The sequence below is a fragment of the Ruditapes philippinarum genome, unplaced genomic scaffold, assembly GCF_026571515.1.
Source record: "Ruditapes philippinarum isolate M1 unplaced genomic scaffold, ASM2657151v2 ctg2348_1_1_1_1, whole genome shotgun sequence".
Classification (NCBI taxonomy): domain Eukaryota; kingdom Metazoa; phylum Mollusca; class Bivalvia; order Venerida; family Veneridae; genus Ruditapes; species Ruditapes philippinarum.
In genome coordinates this window covers 1-21099 of record NW_026862124.1, presented here as the reverse complement: position 1 = coordinate 21099, position 21099 = coordinate 1, and the positions used below count along the sequence as shown (strand labels likewise).

Genomic DNA, 21099 nt, shown 5'->3' with positions numbered 1-21099 from the left:
ATTGTACGAGAATTTCTGAACCAGGAACAGGTTGTCGAGCTTCCTCATCTTCCTTATTCGCCAAATCTTGCTCCTTGCGACTATTTCCTATTCTCGGGGCTCAAAAACCACCTTGCTGGAAGAAAATATCAAACGCGAAAAAAGCTCGGTTCGGCTTGTTTCCATTCCTCATAAAGATTATGACAACACATTTAAAATTTTGATTAGAGAGTAAAACTTTGTATATCACATGATGGTGAATATTTTGAAGGATTGAGATAATTATGTTGGCACTGTTTGTTAAGCACTTCTGAAAATTAACCCAGTTGCATTCATATTTGAACACCCCTCGTATACTTATGACAACGCAATATCAATTTGAAACTGAACAAACAACAAGTCATTTCTCGGAAAGTGGTGATTTTCCCAAATTGGTGTTTCGCAGAGAAAAGATAGAAAACAATGTATATTTTAAACGTCACTTTAATATATACATTTACACTTACAAATCAGGCCGGAATATTTGTTAATGGTGAATGCGATTTCTATTGAAATAACTCTTTTAATGAAAGCGTAAGAGTTTTTAAAACGTGTATCCATAGCTTGAGATACATTCATGATAAAAAATAACATACAATGTTCTATCACTTTATTTATAAAAATAACATATTAACACACCTCAGTATGCTAGCATGCCTATGGAGTAAATGCCAATGTATAGTAAATTGCAAAATGTCCCTGAGAACATCTCTTAATTATATTGTTCCAATTATGGTCAAATAGAGTATAATAATAGTTTCCTTGTTTCCATAATCGCATGTCTATCTGAAGTACAACCACACCTACGTTAATGCAACACTGTTGTGTGGATTAATTGTGCGACCCCAATCCAAACCGGGTACACGCCTTCAATAACATAAATTCGATTTTCATAAATTTAAGACACCATATAAAACCATTAAATTCTTCTGTTATTTTTCATAGAATCCTTCCTTTTTCAAAAAAGATACAGCGTCAAAATACCCGTCATCATAGTACTCCAGAAGCTTGTCTTTGTGTGGTGGTGAAAGCGCGTGCTGGAATCTGATTCTATTAGCGTTGCTTATCCCAAAGTTCTGTCGTCCGATACGGATGAATTTCCGGCGTTTGTCATCTGCTGGACAGATGTCTTGATCTCCAGAGAACGGTGAAACTGTCACAGTTCTGCCTTCGTTAAACGTTACCAAATTGTTAGTCAAGCCGCCATCTATAAATTTCTATGAATGAAACGAAAACAGTTATTAGTAATTAAAAGACAGTTGCCATTGATATTTCCTACAGGTTTGTTTTTTATTTATTATATACTTATAATAAAGGCATGGAAATAATCCTGAATCAAATAAATACTTAAGCTAGGGTTTTACGGGAATTAACAAAACAAATAAGTATTTCAATTTATTTTAAATATGATAAAGCTTTTTTATCTAACTTTGATCAAAAACAAATACCGTGCTTGATAGAAGTAAATTATGTTGATATGCACATCTACTAACGGTGTCTCTTTCACAAAAGAAGGGAAACACAGTTTCTACAAAAATCCGTTTTTTTTTTTTAAAAAGTATGTCTGTTTAAAAAAAAAGAGAAATGCACTTATTTAATGGTAGTGTTTACTGCATCACAGAGAGCTCCTTTTTATTGCTGATGGCGCCAGTACCTTGCCGATGGCTCGATCTCAATTGAATGAATGGAAGTATTTTGTTTTTAACTAAAGCTCTTTCAACTAGTATGTTGAGCCAGAGGTGAGGTTAAAACAAAGTTACATGCACAATTAGGTGGGTTACCATTAATTTTATGGTAGAAAAATCACTCAACCTTGTCTAATCGTGAAAGAAAACACACACGTTTAAATTTGGTAAACGTTCTAGCAACGTCATTTTGAGGTATTTAAATTCGTATCGAAATCACATCCAAAATGATGAGAAAATATTTACATGGCATATAGCATTCATCGATTTCTAAAAAAACAAGCAGTTTCTTTTAAATCGGATATTTTCTTTTAGAAACCATGTTTACCATGTTTTGGTCGAGGGCTCAACAACGGAAGTGTCGATGGCTCTCATTTAAACAAATCACCAAAATGTGAAAGAGCAAGCCAGCGTTTAGTGGGTGTGTTATAAGTTCCTTACTATAAATGTAATAGTGGGAATATATTAATGTAAGTTACTCCACGTATATTAAAATTTCATGTAAACGGTCTAAGAAGACCTTAACATTTGATCGTTTTAAAACGGGCACAAATTTCAAATATATAAGTAATCGAAATACCTATGAAAATTGCAAATAGCATAATATTACGTAAACAGCTATAATTTTCGGGAACATACAGGCAGACGAACAACAATAAAAATGCAAGAATGTTGGAAACAAAACACGGATAGACATTACATAGAGAATTTAGGTTGGTGCCGTGGATGGAGAAAGTTTATCTGGCGAGGCGGAGGAATTTATTGGGTGAGCCGTTCATCCACGGCACCAATCTATTATTCTATTTATCTTGTCACCGGTTTTTTTTTAAGAATTTTATTATGCAAACTACCTTGAATCACACTATCGGAAAACAAAGAAGGCCCGAAGTTAGTCTGGTTCCCTGCCTACTATTCTACGATTATTACGAAGACGTAGTAACAGGGCAGGTAATCCAGACTAGCCCGAAGCCTACAACAATGCACTCGCCGTTCTTATTATCTCCCTGTGTATTTTCAAATTGAAGGCGCCATTTTGTTTGAAAAATGTGAAAAATAAAAACAATTTTTTGTCGAATTTTGTTATAAAAACTATCTAGAATGAAAGAAAATGGTCTAACTAAGAAAATGAATTCGAACACCAATATCTTTTATTCAGTCGTTAACGCTGTACAGACGTTTACAGTATTGTTTACGTGACGTCACAATGTAGCGCTAAACAGCACGTGCAAAACAATCATTTTTTGTGAAAACTATCTAGAATGAAAGAAAATGGTCTAACTAAGAAAATGAATTCGAACACCAATATCTTTTATTCAGTCGTTAACGCTGTACAGACGTTTAAAGTATTGTTTACGTGACGTCACAATGTAGCGCTAAACAGCACGTGCAAAACAATCAAATCAAGTAAGCTATTTTAATGTCGCAAACGAGTTAAGTTTTACATTTATTTCACTTTTTATAATTTTTATTTCGCTTGAAAAATTATAGAGTGAAATAAAATAAACAAACAAAGTTTTATCAACGTTTCCAAAATTCGTTATTCTACACACAGAAGATTTAACGACAATTTTTTTCATACCACTGAAACGGCCTGTAAAGAACGTTTCTATTGGAAACTCTGAGGCGAAAACAAATTTAACCACCAAACATAACGTCCAACATTATAATAATAATTATATTTTTTCTTGAAAAGTAGTCCGGCAAACCACGTGGTCAAGTGCCGTAGATCAGTAAAAATATACGGCACCTTTGTTATCGGGCCGAAATTGATACAAGTGACAGGATAAATAGAGAATAATAGGTTGGTGCCGTGGATGGAGAAAGTTTATCTGGCGAGGCGGAGGAATTTATTGGGTGAGCCCGAAGGCGAACCCAATAAATTCCGGAGCAGAGCCAGATTTAAACTTTCTCCATCCACGGCACCAAAACCTATTATTCTATTTATCCTGTCACCGTTTTTTTTAAAGAATTTTATTAGGCAAACTACCTTTTAAATCACACTATCGAAAATGTTTTTATATAAACAAAGAAGGCCCAAAGCGTGCATTATTCTACAACAATGCACTCGCCGTTCTTATTATCTCCCTGTGTATTTTCACATTTGAAGGCGCCATTTTTGTTTGAAAAATGTGATAAATAAAACCATTTTTTTGTCGAATTTTGTTGTAAAAACTATCTAGAATGAAAGAAAATAGTCTAACTAAGAAAATGAATTCGAACACCCAATATCTTTTATTTCAGTCGTTAACGCTGTACAGACGTTTAAAGTATTGTTTACGGTGACGTCACAATGTAGCGCCAAAAACAGCACGAGCAAACAATCAAATCAAGTACGCTATTTTATGTCGCAAACGAGTTAAGTTATACATTTATTTCACTTTTTTATAATTTTTATTTCGCTTGAAAAAATTATATATTGAAATAAAATAAACAAACAAAGTTTAATCAACGTTTCCAAAATTCGTTATTTCTACACACAGAAGATTTAACGACAGTTTTTTTTTACCACTGGAACCGGCCTGTAAAGAAGTCCGGCAAACCACGTGATCAAGTGCCGTAGATCAATAAAAATATACGGCACCTTGTTATCGGGCCGAAATTGATACAAGTGACAGGATAAATAAATTTATTTATCCTGTCACTTGTATCAATTTCGGCGCGATAACAAGGTGCCGTATATTTTTACTGATCTACGGCACTTGATCACGTTGGTATGCATGAATTGGGCACTCTTTGTCGAACTACTTTTCAAGAAAAAAAATATAATTATTGTTATAATTTGTGGACTTTATGTTTGGTGGGTTAAATTTCAAAATTTTCATGAAAATAAGCTTTATTGTTTGGTGGTTTAATTTCAAAAATTTTCATGAAAATAAAGCATAAATCTGAAGGCTGCTGCTTAAAATTTAGGTACTTTTGATTGATTGTTTTGCATGCTATTTGGCGCTACATTGTGACGTCACGTTTTAAACAATATTTTAAACGTCTGTACAGCGTTAACGACTGAAATAAAGATATTGGTGTTGAATTCATTTTCTTAGACCATTTTCTTCCCATTCTAGATAGTTTTTCACAACAAAATTCGACAAAAAATTGTTTTATAATTATCACATTTTCCCAAACAAATGGCGCCCTCAATGTGAAAATACACAGGGAGATAATAAGAACGGCGAGTGCTTATTGTTGTAGAATAAATGAACGCTTCGGGCCCTTCTTTGTTTTGTATAGAAACATTTTCGATAGGGGTTGGATTAAAGGCTAGTTTGCCTAATAAAATTCTTTAAAAAAAAAACAGTACAGGATAAATAGAATAATAGATTGGTGCCTTGGATGGAGAAAGTTTATCTGGCTCTGCCTCCGGAAATTTATTGGATTCGCCTTCGGCTTACCCAATAAATTCCTCCGCCAACGCCAGATAAACTTTCTCCATCCACGGCACCAACCTATTATTCTCTACTTATCCTGTCACTTGTATCAATTTCGCCCCGATAAACAAGTGCCGTATATTTTTTACCCCTGATCTACGGCACTTGATCACGTGGTATGCATGTTTGCCGGACTACTTTTCAAGAAAAAAATATAAAAACTGTCGTTAAATCTTCTGTGTGTAGAATCTCGAATTTTTGGAAACGTTGATAAAAACTTTGTTTGTTTATTTTATTTCCCTCTATAATTTTTCAAGCGAAATAAAAATTATTAAAAGTGAAATAAATGTAAAACTTAACTCGTTTCCGACATTAAAATAGCGTACTTGATTTGATTGTTTTGCACGTGCTGTTTGGCGCTACATTGTGACGTCACGTAAACAATACTTTAAACGTCTGTGCAACGTTAACGACTGAATAAAAGATATTGGTGTTCGAATTCTTTTTCTTAGTTAGACCATTTTCTTTCATTCTAGATAGTTTTCACAACAAAATTCGACAAAAAAATTGTTTTTTATTTATCAAATTTTCAAACAAAAAATGGCGCCCTCAATGTGAAAATACACAGGGAAATTAATAAGAACGACGAGTGCATTGTTGTAGAATAATGAACGCTTCCGGGCCTTCTTAAAATGTTTGTATAGAAACATTTCCGATAGTGTGATTAAAGGTAGTTTGCCTAATAAAATTCTTTAAAAATAACGTTGACAGGATATAGAGAATAATAGGTTGGTGCCGTGGATGGAGAAAGTTTATCTGGCGAGGCGGAGGAATTTATTGGGTGAGCCGAAGTTTATCTGGCGAGGCGGAGGAATTGCTCACCCAATAAATTCCTCCGCCTCGCCAGATAAACTTTCTCCATCCACGGCACCAACCTATTATTCTCTATATCCGGGAAATTTCTAATAACAGAAGACGAAAAAATACTAAATTATGAAATCGATTGTCTTAAGTTGTTCTAAAATTATACGTAAAAAATTTGTGATTGTGTAACATTGTTTTCTTTCAAATAATTCAGACCTATTGAAGTTTTAACTGTATAAGTAATAAAGTAAACCAAAATGAAGTAATTGAGCTCTAACTTACGTGACCATCAATGACCGGAAATGTCCCGCCAACATACAGCGGGACGTAACATGTAGCATAAAGACACTGTATTCAAATAAAAGAAAAATTTACATTTGATATAAAGTTACACAAAATATACAAACCATATATATATGTTCGTAGCAAAATTGAAAAAAAAAGAACATTGTACCTGGCAATTTCTATTTTAAGAAGTAAATGATAATTGTCACCGTAGGGGGAATGTGTTACAGTATCGCGTTTTTCGGTTACAGTATAGAACTTTCAAGATGGTAGGCGATTTTTATTCAGGTCCATACTACTAGTAGTTTAGTTTCTAAAAGACGTTTTTGTGCTTTGCTTGTAAGGAACAGAATCCGGTATCTAGTCATATATTTCTTCAGACCCTGCACCGCAGATTTATATCTATATTGTCTCATAAATGTGCAGATTTGACGGTTTAAAAATTTGAATCGAGAGACCAACGCATTTTTCTCCCATTTTGACATTATTTAAGCATGCCTAGATAAAGTAAATCTACAAAAGTTAGTCCTTTGTGTTTAGAAACGTTTATAAAAGTAAATGACCTGTTGCACCTATTTTCCTGTTGGTAAAATGCGTTTGAAAAAATAAACAATGTTACAGTATAGAGCGAGGTTAATTTTGAAGGGTTACAGCATAGACCTAGCGACTTTGATCCAATTTTGTTACAGTTTATACCCAGATTTCGGTTACAGTTTAGATACTTGCCAAATTTCAAACAAAGTTCGTGTATCCATTATTTTTATGAAATAACCCATACCTTTCTATTTAATACATTCTTGAAAGGTTGTATTACTTTTTTTTTCTTCAGCAGAAAAGTTATAGTTTGCTATTTTTCATACTTTTAGTTTCAGATTGAGACTTTTTGCAGAATAAGTAATGTCCTAAGTAAGGACTGTTTTCACGACAACAACAGTAACTTTTATAGAATTGTATTGAGAGAAGAAAGATTATTGCTTGATTCCATTACACATTATGATAATGCCTATTAGTAATAAAATAGAGAAAAAAGAATCATTAACAGAAGTCCAACACGGAAAACATGAAAATGTTGCAGGCTCAGTTTGATTAAACCTGTTCATGGACGATAGTGGTAACTGCAAGATACCGTCCACGCCTCCTAGCACCGTCTTCAGCAGAATTCACATTAAACATGGTAACTGGTACACTTAAGATTTTTTAAAATCTGTGGATGTGTTCATATGGCGGTTATCATGGAACCTTCAATGTGACACGTTATTGCCATTCTATGAAAAGCGGCATATTACCCCCGGTTAAAATGTGCGTGTGCCCTAAACGAGAATACAATGAGTGAAACTAAATGGAAATTTTGAGAGGGGATCGGAGGTTATGAAGCCTGCATACCATAGATAAGCTGTCAAAAGACACAATTAACAAGCAGGCAATACCCTAAGAATGATTAAACAGTATTTAAGTGAGCAATACTGCAATCTTAAATTTTATTTTAAGTTGGAATTTCCATCTACCATAATGTATTTTGTAAGTATTTAAAAGGGTTTGTTACGTTTGGCTTTCTTGGATTTTAAGTTTCAACGACACTGAGGTCATGTGAAAACATTCCTGCTTTAGTGTAAAGAAAGACCCCAGATACCCTTTGTGAAACATTTCAGACACGAGCGGGCACCTGACTAGAACCACTGACCTTCCGTAGATTAGCTTGATAGATTCCTCACATACAAAGAATCCAAAGTCATGATTGGATTTCAACTACAGCAGTAAATAAAAGATGATTTGAAGTCGACGGCCTTATCCCGACTCTGCCACTATATACTATTATGTACCTCCATCAGGCTCACTAGAGAAGATATTGTAATTATCTGACCTTAATTTATACTCTATATCTTTCAATAATATTTTCTTTTTCAGAAACATGAAAACTGCTATACAGGATGTCTGGAAAAAAAACGACGTTTAATTTAATAATGACAAAATAATGGTAACTTCAACAAAGAAGCATTCGAAATGACGCCATAATCATGATTTGATTTGAATGCTTTTGGTTCGAGATGAGAAGGGTCTTTAAACATTGCCTTTTTTTTCAAAATCTATGTTTTGGATTTTCGTATCCCCGATTGCAACCGAAACCATTTGAACAACTTAATTGGTAGAAAGTCACATTAATTTTAGTCAAGTAGTTACTGAGCGGATGAGATTGCACACACATGTGTAGGACAGACGGACGAATAGCCATCGGGCCAATAAGCTCACAGAGATTTAAAAGTCTATGTAACATTCATACATTTTACCTAGTATATATAGAAAATATCGAAGTCTAAACTGTAACCGAAATCTGGGTATAAACTGTAACAAAATCGGATTAAAGTCGCTAGGTCTATGCTGTAACCCTGCACAAATCACCTCGCTCTATACTGTAACATTGTTTATTTTTCAAACGCATTTAACGAACAGGAAAATAGGTTCAACTGGACATTTACTTTTATAAACGTTTCCTAACATAAAGAACTAACGTTTTGTAGGTTTACTTTTTATAGGCATGCATAAATAATGTCTAAATTGGGGAAAAATCCGTTGGTCTCTCGATTCAAATTTTCAAACTGTCAAATCTGCATATTTATGAGACAATATAGCGATAAATCTGCGGTGCAGGGTCTGAAGAAATATATGACTAGATACCGGATTCTGTTCCTTACAAGCAAAGCACAAAAACGTCTTTTAGAAATTAAACTACTTGTAGTATGGACCGGAATAAAAATCACCTACCTGTCCTCCCAACAAATAATCCTCCATCTTTAAAATTCTATACTGTAACCGGAAAACGCGATACTGTAACAGGTTCCCTACGGTGATTGTAGCGGTCAACAAAGCAAATTTATACGTAAACTAGACTGCAAGCCGGAGAACAGCCTGCACTTTTATGCGTCGGATAAAAAAAAAACAATAAAAAAACATAAATGAAATTTGTGTTTATGTTCGAATTAGCCCTGGCAATAAGGTTGACGATATGTCTGAGTTAATTATTGTTGCTGCAAGTTATATATTCAAGAATAAAAAGTTGTAATAATAAAATAATAAATAACTGTGCAACAAAATCATGATATCGTCACCTGAGTGGTAAAAGGTCGTAACTAACATTTTGCCGAAAATCAGATTTTAACATTTCTGTGATACACATAGCAATGTGCATATTCTGTAAAAATATCTTGGCTATATTCCATTTATTGACTTTGTTATTGATTAGAAATCAAAGGCCATAACAACTATTTTTAATTTTCAATGAGCGGTAAAAGGTCTTAAGTGAAACTAAATTAACGGTAAAAGGGCAGATTTGACAAATATGCCCATTTCATTCTCAACTTTTTTTGCAAAACGTATGTCAAAACTGACGTATAAGGTAGTAATTGCCAATTACGCCCTTTTCCTTCTAAGCAAAACATTCAATGTGAAACATATGCCCCCTTTATCTGAACAAATTAGCAGTGTTATAGATTATAGAGAATATCATTTCAGTACATGATAACATAAGAATTTCACTAATATCATAAACTTTCCACGTTCATTTGTTTATGTTTACAAGAAGGAATCATGGATGAAAGAAAATCAGGTTTGTACAATTTCATTAAATTCTTTGCAAAATAATTAATTTGTAAAACAGTTTATATCATATTTTAGAGACAATATTCTAATACTAGTAAATAACCAGTATTCTAATTCTGCAAAATAAGTTGTTCAGTAGTGTGTCTCGTATGTTTATGTACATGTAACTTAATCAATTGTGTCCAGGTACATATTTCTTTGATTGCATTTAACTGCCAAATTATAAAATTTGTTAAGTAATAAGTATACTCTTTCTTTGTAGGAAGACCTATAGATGTATTTCGAATTGTCAGATGATGAGATGTACTTTGATATTAATGTGGCTGTCAATAAAGGTAATTGTCTTAAACAATGTGGAAGAAAATAAACTTTGTGACTGGAAATGCTGATACAATATTACTGTTATTGTCTATGGAATGTGTGAGTTTATGCGAGTTGCTGATTAAACTGATTTAAAAGTCATCATCATAAGTAACAAGCATACTATAAAAAGACCAAGAAAGTCATGTATACTATATGAAACCTTACCACTGCATATTAACTTATGTGATTATTATTCAGTAAATGCATTTAATTGAATTTAACACATGTTTTATTCTATATTCTTCATTTCAGACAAAGAAAGTAAAGACGAGAAACATGTACATGAACATGAAATACATGGTAGTAGCAAGGAGCAGCAGGTGAATCCATCTGAAATACAGCCTAGTAACCAGGATCAACATGTGAATGATCAAGTAAACCAGGCTAATGACGAACGTGTAAAATGAAAATGAAACACGTACAAGTAACGTGGAGCAGCACATTAATGAATATTTAAAACAGGCTAATAATGAGGTATTATGCATGGAAGAAAATGAGATACGCTATTAATATGGAACAACACATAAATGAACATGAAATAAAGTCTGGTAACGAAGTACAACTTGTGGATGCAAATGAAAAAAAAGACTAGTAGCAAGGGAGAATATGTAAAAGAACATGGAAATGAAATACAGGATCAAACGTGAATGTCAATGAGATACGTACTAGTAACACAGGAACAAACATGAAAAGCAGACCAAAAACAAGGGACAACATTTGAATTAACATGAAATACAGGATAGCAGCAGCGGACAAAACGTAAATGAAATCAATGGAAAGCTTCACAGAGACGCCCAACATCATACAAGTTCTTCTGATGACGATATACCACTTTCAAAGTTACTGGAATATAATTTTAAAGGAAAAGAAAAGAAGTCTGTTCGGCGAATGTTAATCGTTACAGATACTGAGTATTCTAATGATTGTAATCAGGACATATCATATGATCTACAAAAGAACATATTAAATTCTACAGATTCAGAGACAGAAGAGTTCCAAAAAATAAAACGGAGAAAAAGGAGACAGAAGAAAAGGAAACAAATTACTTGTTGCAGAAACAGATCGTGGAAGAAAAAAAGCATCTACATTTAAATCTAAGTCCAAGAAATTATTGAACAAACGAAAGAAGGAAAGTCCCCTACAAGATCAATAAAATTTTTAAAAGAACGAGGAAAAATCAAGAAACTTACAAACACATGATGAATTTAAAAAAAGCAGTGAAGTGTAGCAAGATTATTGCAACACTTAAGGCACGGTTAAATCGACTGCATGAGGCTATATTAGACCATCTGTTAACAGTAAATATAAGAAAACGAGTTTAAATTCCCGCAGAATGAAACTGTTTCTTTGCAGCTATTGCTGAGAGTGTTAACAACAATTTATGTAAGGACGTAGATACTTTTCAAAATTCGCTATGTGATCACATTCAACAAAATAAGGACATATACTTATCTTTCTTGACAAGTATATCATAAAGCGAGAATCAAAATGATGTTTTTGAAAGAGATATAAGCATTATGAGACGCAATGGTCACTGGGATGCAACTCTAGCCGATTGCATGTCTATAGCTGTTGTTTACTACTTAAATTGTGAAGTGTGGATATATTCAAGCTCGACTTCGACTCTATTTATAAATGTTAAGCCATCAAACTGGAAACAAGATGGACATAACCAGCAAATTGAAATAGCGTATATTGCATTCTGGAATAATGAGCATTATGATGCAACCAAACCAGTCAATCAGACAATACCGAACTTCCCCTTGATAATACAACAAGAGTTAATTCAATGGAACATTGTGGGAATGAAAACCATATTCCTGTTACAGCACACAAACGTGCAGACTATAACAGCCCTTAACAGACGCTATCAATCCGGAAAAGAAAATGAAATGAAAAAGAGTGGCAGTCACCTGTACGTAAAAGAAACAAACTGCAATTAAAATCTTGCAAATCAAAATCGGGTAAAACAGTGAAAGGAAAAGGACTGCTCTAAATGAAGATTCAAATGGAACAGTAACTTCACAGAAACAGAGAGAAAAATATATTTGAAATGTATTATGCACTTCCAACTTATGAGAGGCTACGTTGTTTTATTTGCGTTGTTTTATCGAAAAGCGACCCGGTTAGAAGCACTAAAAGTAAAAGAAAAATATCGTTGAAATACAGTTTTTTCAAAAGAGAAAAGAGCATCCATGTTTGCCAGAAGTTCTGTCTTAATCTCTCGGTATTGGTGAGAAGCTGATACGGTACACTCTTAAAAGAAAAACAAATGGTACATTTCAAGGAACAGATTTGAGGGGTAGGCACACACCCAGTACAAAAATCAATGATGCAAGAGTGAAATTCGTGTACGAACACATAAAAAAATTTTACTACGCTAGAAAAAGTTCTAAGGAACAATATGTTGTCCATGATAACGCGTAAGTGGCAACTCTACAAGGATTGGTGTAGTTCTAAAGGATATGTCCCGGTAAAAGAATCGAAATATAAACAGATATAATGTGAGAATTTCTTTGCACGAAAGACATTATTCCCGAAGAGTTCCACTCATATATTGCTAGCTTATCAACAAACAAAAGCAACAAAGACTTCCTTCCTGAAAATTCAGATTATGAAGATGAAGAATGTTAATTGGTGAACAATTTACAATAACTGCTAACATTGTAACAGACGAATTAAAAAGTATGTGTTTTATACATGTATAGAAATTTAAGTGAGAAAATCTCTGATTGATTTTATGTTTAAAAGTTGGGATGTATAAGGATGGCATCTTAAAAACAGACAATCGTGATTATGTGACGATATGATGGCGGAACTGTAAAAGTTTAATTTTTTTACCCTTGAAAACTTGTATGGATTTTACGCCTTTATCATTTAATACTTGAACACTTTCAAACGGTTATATAATTTCATCATTCCATTGCTTATAGTACTGTTTATGCCATTTTAGTGATTGTGACCCATTATTCTAAATACATATATGAAGAACAAATATATTCAATGTTCATTGTATTTTCAAAAGGAATAATTGTTTTCAATTTTATTGTGAATGTGCACGATTTCAAAAAAAAAGTAAGTGGTAAAAGGTCAGATGTGTCATATGTCACCCTTAGTATGTGTGAGTTTTGTGTATTTGTTAAAAATGAAAGGGTAGTATTTGTCAAATACTACCTTATATGAATGAACAGTTATTCTATTAACTTAAAATCCCTCGGCGGCATAAGGTCATATTTGCCATATGCGACCTTTTCATTCTAATGTCTTTAGCAAAAAGTAGTAGGTGAAAAAGGGCGCATGTACAGTATTGATGATATTGATTGATTGATTAGATATTTTGTATGTTTGTATATAAGAAAATAAAGATGATATAATAACATCTAATATAAGAATATTTGGTTTTCTCTGAATTCAAGTTTTGATTCTTTTTAGACTGGTATAAACCTTTAAACTCTGTTCCTGAAAATTATGAAAAATGCACTTACGACCTTTTACTTCTTAGGTGACGATATTTAAAAAGAGTTGTGCCCCTTAACGTACACAGAATGTTGTGTCTCTAATGTAAGAAACTAGTAAAAAGACAGAGAATATCATACTGTTTTTATAAAATATTTTTCTTTTCAAACCAGTGCAAAGAATCTGTGATGATTTTTTTCTTCCAGTTTTAAAGGAACATATCCGAGTCTCCCAACTAAAAGACCAATGGCCAAGTGGTTAACGCGTCGGGCTAGTAATCTAATGATCGCTAGCCGCATGGGTTCAAAACCCCGTCAGTGGCAAGTCGTTGTTTCCTTGAGCAAGAAACTTTGCACTCGTTGCTCAGTACTGGTTGGTTCCAGGAACGGATTCGAAAGTGTGTCTATAAGCGTATCGCTTCCTACACAATCAAACTAAAATAAATTCTGTATAAACCAAAAGACAAATCGGAACGTCGTCGGCTATTATCTGAAATAACTCCGAAGACTGGCGGAAAGGACCGAAAAGTTGCGATTGCTGATAAAAGCTAACTGGATCATGCATACAGTCTCAATTTAGTTATTGGCAGCAGACAATTATTTCCATTAACTAACATTTTCTTTATAATACTAGTTAGCTGAAAAAAGACAACATAGAAAAGTGGGCATAAATCTGTAATCATGCTTAGCAGACATACCTACTCTTAACTGTTTTTACGACAACTATTCCAAGTCAAAAGAGGGAAATATAGTTTAACAAAAAATGGCTTTTAAGATTATCTGCCTCTTAGAAATGCATTTCAAATTTGGCAGTGAACAAGTTCTCCATAGTTTTTGAGAAATGTGCGTAGTTAAACAAACAAGAAAGATCAGTGATCACAAGCAGCGCCTAATGATAGCCAATTAAGCTGTTGTATTAAGGGGTGATTAGACAATGTGTTCCCTATATGTCTCAGCTACATTGTAGCATTTTGCAGCTACTGTGTAGCAGGCGACACAAAATATTTAACAGGCCGAAACTTCTTTCTATTCAAGGGCCATAACTCAGTCAAACCCATTCCACCGGTAAACTGTTTAAATATGCACAAGAAATTGAGATACCAATCAATCCTGTAACATTTCGATCAAATTACATTATTAGTAAAAGAGAAAATCATTAAAGGGACATAACTCAAAATTATTGAACTTGAAAATGCTGAAAGGTGGAGCTTAAAACATACATACCTCAAATAATTGCCTATTAGAGCTGTAAGTGGACATCACTTCATTTGAATAAGACCCTTTCACAAGCTTTGTCAATGATATATACAAAGTATTGTTTGCTTTTTTGTAACTATCTTCTGGCATATGAGTTATCATAAACTCTTTTACCGGTTTTAATACGTTGTACCTAGGTGTCCATCCTCCGAGTAGTTTCTTGTGCAATGCATCGGCTTGATCAAGATTAAATTTTCTACACAACTGCAATATTGATTGATAACTACAAATAACCAAGATTTCACGAGTACAACAGGATTCGGAGTCATGAACTGTTTTGTCAAACTAAGTTATAACAGCGATAATAAAAATGCGACGAATAGCAAGAATTAAGTGTTAAGAGGTTCATATGGAAGACTGGGTTTGCCTAACTGTGTTGCCTCTTTAAATAAAGCCGTTATCATCATCAGCATCATCATCATCATCATCATCATCATCATTATTATTATTATTATTATTATTATTATTATTATTATGTGTTTGAATTTTTAAAATAGAATAATGACCCATTATTTACATATCTTATACAGGACAAAAAGAAAATGTTACGTACCAAATGTTAAATGGATGGTTAGATGTTGTAACATGCAATCAGAAAGTTTTATCAATATATAAAAGACGCATGTATACATATACTTCAAAGAAATTACAACCATATTTTTCGTTTTCAATGTGTAATTTTAAGTTACAAATGCATTCATTTTGATATCACAAAGTGAAAATTTTAGTATTGTTTACTTACATCAAGCTTATTGGGGTCACACACCAAAATGGCTCCAACTAATGCACCCGCAGAAGCCCCGCCTACCCTGTCTATCTTTGATAAGAATACAGGTGCGTGATTTATCAACGCCTTAGCAACTCCAATGTGATAAATGCCAAGAAATCCGCTTCCACATAACGACAGGTTCATTCCTCTCCAGTTACAGAATTACTGCAATGTGCCATTTCAAATGAATCTTTATTAAATATGTTCTTTATGTTTTACGAGCATACTAAGTTCTTATATATGCTTATCTTCTTGACGAATCCGTACAGTTATATAATTAACCACAATATTCAGAAAATAATGTCAGCACAAATCACTTTGGCATTATGGTAAAATTGATTTGAAACTACTTAACAGTTTATTTTTGGACATTTTATTTATGGATACAGGGCGAAATCAAATTTGCGTCATAATTGAAAAAAAAAAATATCTTCAATGTTCTATTGTTATTAGTTTTCATTGAACAGACAATGCACATGCAATAAATGGCTGATTTTTCTATTTTTATTATCATATTTTTACTACGTGACTAACGTAGAAAGGATGATTTTGTTGTTGTTGTTGTTGTTTTGCATATTTTGACATGTGTTTTTAAAATGTAAAAATTGATTAAGAGTATGAAAGATGCTTATCAGATAGATAGAGTGGCTCTAGAAGTGATATTTAATTTATCATAAAGGTAGAAAATTGTAAGCACAATATAAAAAGTAGTATTTTGGCTTGCATTCACAATACTAAATCGCTCTCACTATACTACATTTTATTTATTGCCAAAGTAATATAGAAGCAAAAGATGACTCAGCAATATTGGGAACTCTTTTTGAAACTGTGAAAGGGAATTAAATACAACGCTTAAACTGACACAGTGTCTGACACTATTTTTCGGGCTTAATAAAAATAAAACTTAAAGGAATAAACCAAATATATTTTTATCCGTTAATCATAACCCATAAGACTTTCTTTGTTTTAATCAATTAATTTGATCTGTGAAGACCAGACTGGATCTTTAATAAGCGATATGTTACATCAGATGACTCCTGTTAAATGATTTTCGTTCCATTTGTATTTCAATAAATACCCATATTGAAATTCCCATCAACTTGTACAATTAAAAAGAGACCGCAAATGTAAATGAAATCCGCTATATATACACTTACTATTTTGGGAACTATCCTTTCATATGTAGATCGGTGAATAGATCATAGATCTATCGATACTTTAAAAAATGCAATGAAAATGATCACTAGAATATATTCACCAAATTGAAACTTACCAACAGATATATATATTCCGTAAAAAAATATTAGACTGAACATTAAAAATTGCATGCAAAGTAGGTACACCGAGCAATTTGTATAATCTTTTTGCTCTCATTTATAAGATTAACTCTAATATAAAAAGGACAGTTCTATTTTTGTGGTTTAATCGAAACAATAATTTTGAAAAGTAATGTTTATAAGAATCTAGTAAACTAAATATTCAAGAAATTCATAAGAACATATTAACTATTATATGACGATGTAGTTTTCAAAACTGCAAACGTCTATTATAATGAATTTAACCACAAAAAAGCCTATCTCTAGAATTAACGAAAAGGATATCCATTTAACCTCTAAATACTTTTAGTTCATTTATTTTATTTAATTTTGCTTTACAACTGACGTGCCTGCTTAATTTATGTATGAATTACATGTACGTTGAATAGGATAGATAAGGGGAGCGTTGGCCTAGTGGCTAAGGTGTCTGCCTCTCAACCCAGAGATCATGGGTTCGAGCCCTACTCGGGTCACGACCATGTTTCTTAATATGACACCAGTACTGGCTTGTTCCAGGAAGCGGACTCAAAAGTTATTCATATAAGTTGCAAGAACTTGTTTCGCAATCGAGCTTAAATAGATATGTGTAAACCAATAGGATAGATCTAAAACACCCTAATTTGGCCAAGGCTTTAATTACAGCCGTGTTGTGACATGGTTATTCAATAGAATCTAGAAAACAAAACCCATAAAAAAACACAAATTAGGCTACACTATTTCAGGGTTGTCGTGTTTAACAACCTTAGCTTAAGTGTCTATATTTTTATTCCATTAAATCACAAAGCGTTCACCTAACAATGAATACCGCCGACGTACATGTATGACTCACTGTATATACTTATTTAATTATGCTGCTGTTCTTTTTACACATGTACTCCTTATAAAAAAAAAGTGAAACAAAAGCAACAGAAATCAATTTTTTTATTATTTATGTTGATAGTTGGCATTTAAGTAGGAAACTCATGTCAATTTCGATTTTTGTCTTGTTGTTTGTTTGTTTGGTTTTATTTTCCAAAATATTCGCAAAATATGGTTTACAACTTTTTAAAGTATATTTCTTCATAATATTTTGTATATTTTCTGTTTCAAGTGTCCCAGTTAAGAAATTCAAACTTTATGTTTTCAGCTAGCCTTTTGGACGTCAGTAGAGTTCTTTAACGTGTTACTTAGTGGGGAATAGACTGTAGGTCTTTTTTTCTTCTTTCTTTTTTATTTGATGGTAGGGCCATTTACGAGAATAATAATGCTATCTTCATGAAGGCATGATCGATGCCTTTTAAAGTTGTCATTTGGCGTCTTTTATCACCTCCTAAGCGGAGCTCAATATACATCACAGTAATGTATGTCTGTATTTTCTCAATGGTAACATTCTTTCAATCTCAGGACACATCGACATAATCCACCGGAGACACGCATTTCAAATATATTTTGCCCTCCGTTGTGTGTAATATTCTCAACATCACTAATTCCGCTCACGGTAATGACATATTTTCATGTGACCAGTGTTAAAATTGGTCAGATTGACATATTTAATTCATACATCTTAACAATAAAGTTTTTGTGCAAAATATTTTAAATCTAGAATTTTACGAAAACAGAAAAACATTTTACAAAGTTCTGCAAAAAGCAACAATAGTCCATAAAATATGTGCATACGTCTGAAACAATCATCATTTTCTAAATGTTCTTATTTGTTGAAAAAAAAATTGAGTTACAAAGTAAAAATATTTTGAATATTTAAAATTAAGCAAATTAACATGTAGAAATTTTAGATAAACCATGAAAAAACTGAAGTTTAACACCATTTACCGCGATTTAAATGATGACCCACTTTTTTCAAATTGGCCGACATGGTCTACGTCTGGCCCATTAAAATGATTTTGATTGAATGTATTGTTGTTTTCTTGTGTCATACGGCAGAATATACCTATATGTTACAGCTTATGACAATTTTTGTACCACAAGTTTCATTTGTTGTTTTCTTTCTTGTTTCAAAACGTTAAGACTTAAGTAACGTGAACTAAGAGAATCATACCACTTTCCGATACTTACATGCCCTTTTTGATGTTTTTGGTTTCTTTCGTCTATATTTATTTCTTCCTGCTCTTTATTTTCCTTTCTGCATATATCATCGCTTTCGTTTCTTCTATCATTACATGCACCAGTGAGACGCTGCATACATCGCGGAAGTGTTTGAAATTTTGAGGAATATACTTTTAGGATATCTTAAATAATTTGTGAAAATGTCTTGGGATGATTGGTGCAAGAATATTAAAGCAGCAGGATTTGTTGCAGGTGGAATATATGGAGAGGATGGCTCAGTTTGGGCAGAATTTTGTGATGATGTGAGTGAATATTTAGTAATTTCAGTAAAATTTACTTTATTTGGCCAGGGCTGTTATATGGGGTCCTACTAAACACTGCTAAGGACTGCTAAGGACCGCTAAGGACTGCTAAGGAGCTACAAAGGACTACTAGGGAGGCACAAAGGACCTTAAAATACCTCCTTGGGCATTCTTATAATACATGGTAGTATGTTTAGTGAATTTTTTTTTATAATTTTAAGAAAAAATATTATTTTGGTGAAAATTTTATGACTTGCCGGACCGCTAAGGACTGCTCAAATACACAAAAAGACAGCTAGGGTGGCACAAAGGACCTTAAAATACCTCCTAGGGCATTCTTATAATACAAGATAGTATGTTTAGTGACAAAAAATGTATTATTTTAAGAAAAAAATATCATTTTAGTGGGTAAAATTTATGTTTTTGAAGAGTTGCCGGACCGCTAAGGACTGCTCAGGTGCACTCACAACTGCTAGGGAGGCACAAAGGACCTTAAAATTCCTCCTAGAACATTGTTATAATATATGGTAGTAAGTTAATAGACAAAAATGTATTATTGTAAGAAAAAATATAATTTTGTGATAGAATTTATGCTTTTGATGAGTTGCAGGACCGCTAAGGACTGCTCAGGCTGCCAAAGGACTGCTAGGGAGGCACAAAAGACCTTAAAATATTTCCTAGGGAGGCACAAAGGACCTTAAAATACCTCCTAGGACATTCTTATAATACATGGTAGTATGTTTAGTGACAAAAAATGTATTAATTTTAAGAAAAATATAATTTTGGTGATAGAATTTATGCTTTCGATGAGTTGCCGGACGCGCTAAGGACTGCTCAGGTGCACTAACAACTGCTAGGGAGGCACAAGGGACCTTAAAATCCCTCCTAGAACATTCTTTAAAAAATTTTATTAGTAAGTTAATAGACAAAAATTATTTTGTAAAAAAAATATAATTTTTTTTTGAGGGAAATTTATGTTTTCCCGTTTGGTTTGGCAGGCCGCTAAGGATGTTTCAGGTGCGAAAAGGCTTTAGGGGGGGCCCCAAAAGATTTAAAAATATTTCCTAGGGGGGCACAAAGGCCCTTTAAAAATCCTTTCCTTGGGGATTTTTATAAACGGTAGTATGTTTAGTAAAAAAATGTATTTTTTTTAAAATTTTATTTTAAAAAAAATATTTTTTATTTTAAAAATTTTATGTTTTTAAAGGATTGCCGGGGACCGCAAAGGCCCTGTTTCATCCCAAAAAAAAGGGGGAAACAAAAGCCCTTTAAAAATTTTTCCCAAAGGGGGGCAAAAAGGTTTTTAAAAAATTACCTGTTTAGGCTTTTTCTAATAAATGGTGGGTTGGGTTTTTTGAAAAAAATGTAAAAATTTTAAAAAAAAAATATAATTTTTTGGTGATAGAATTTATGCTTTCGATGAGTTGCCGGACCGCTAAGGACTGCTCAGGGTGCGCAAAGGACTGCTAGGGAGGGCACAAAGGACCTTAAAATACCTGTTAGGGGCATTCTTATAATACATTGGTAGTATGCTTTTAGTGACAAAAAATGGTATAAATTTTAAGAAAAAATATAATTTTTGGTGATAGAATTTTGATGCTTTCGATGAGTTGCCGGACCGCTAAGGACTGCTCAGGTGCGACTAACAACTGCTTAGGGAGGCACAAACGGACCTTAAAATCCTCCTTAGAACATTCTTATAAGTATATGGTAGTAAAGTTAATAGACAAAAAATGTATTATTGTAAGAAAAAATATTAATTTTTTGTTGATTAGAATTTAGT

At 33.1% G+C, this 21099-nt stretch overlaps 1 protein-coding gene across 1 annotated transcript; it reads right to left on the bottom strand.

Annotated features, from left to right (window-relative positions):
- Window positions 1–475: 475 nt before the first annotated feature.
- LOC132718021 (patatin-like phospholipase domain-containing protein 4) lies at window positions 476–17038 on the bottom strand. The gene is made up of 5 exons (XM_060701624.1): window positions 16929–17038; window positions 15629–15820; window positions 14854–15090; window positions 6215–6280; window positions 476–1235 (listed from the first exon to the last, which is right to left on the bottom strand). The coding sequence occupies exons 2-5, from the start codon at window positions 15797–15799 to the stop codon at window positions 951–953; spliced, it is 759 nt and encodes a 252-aa protein (XP_060557607.1). The 5' UTR covers window positions 15800–15820; window positions 16929–17038; the 3' UTR covers window positions 476–950.
- Between the last annotated feature and the right edge of the window lie 4061 nt (window positions 17039–21099).

Bases quoted from the DNA above. Each gene is read 5' to 3' on its own strand.
- LOC132718021 (XM_060701624.1), bottom strand. From the start codon at position 15,799: ATGAACCTGTCGTTATGTGGAAGCGGATTTCTTGGCATTTATCACATT. The intron at 15,091-15,628 runs GTAAGTAAACAA...TCAATATTGCAG, and splicing joins GTGACCCCAATAAGCTTGAT to TTGTGTAGAAAATTTAATCT. The intron at 6,281-14,853 runs GTATGTATGTTT...ATTTGAATACAG, and splicing joins CTAATAGGCAATTATTTGAG to TGTCTTTATGCTACATGTTA.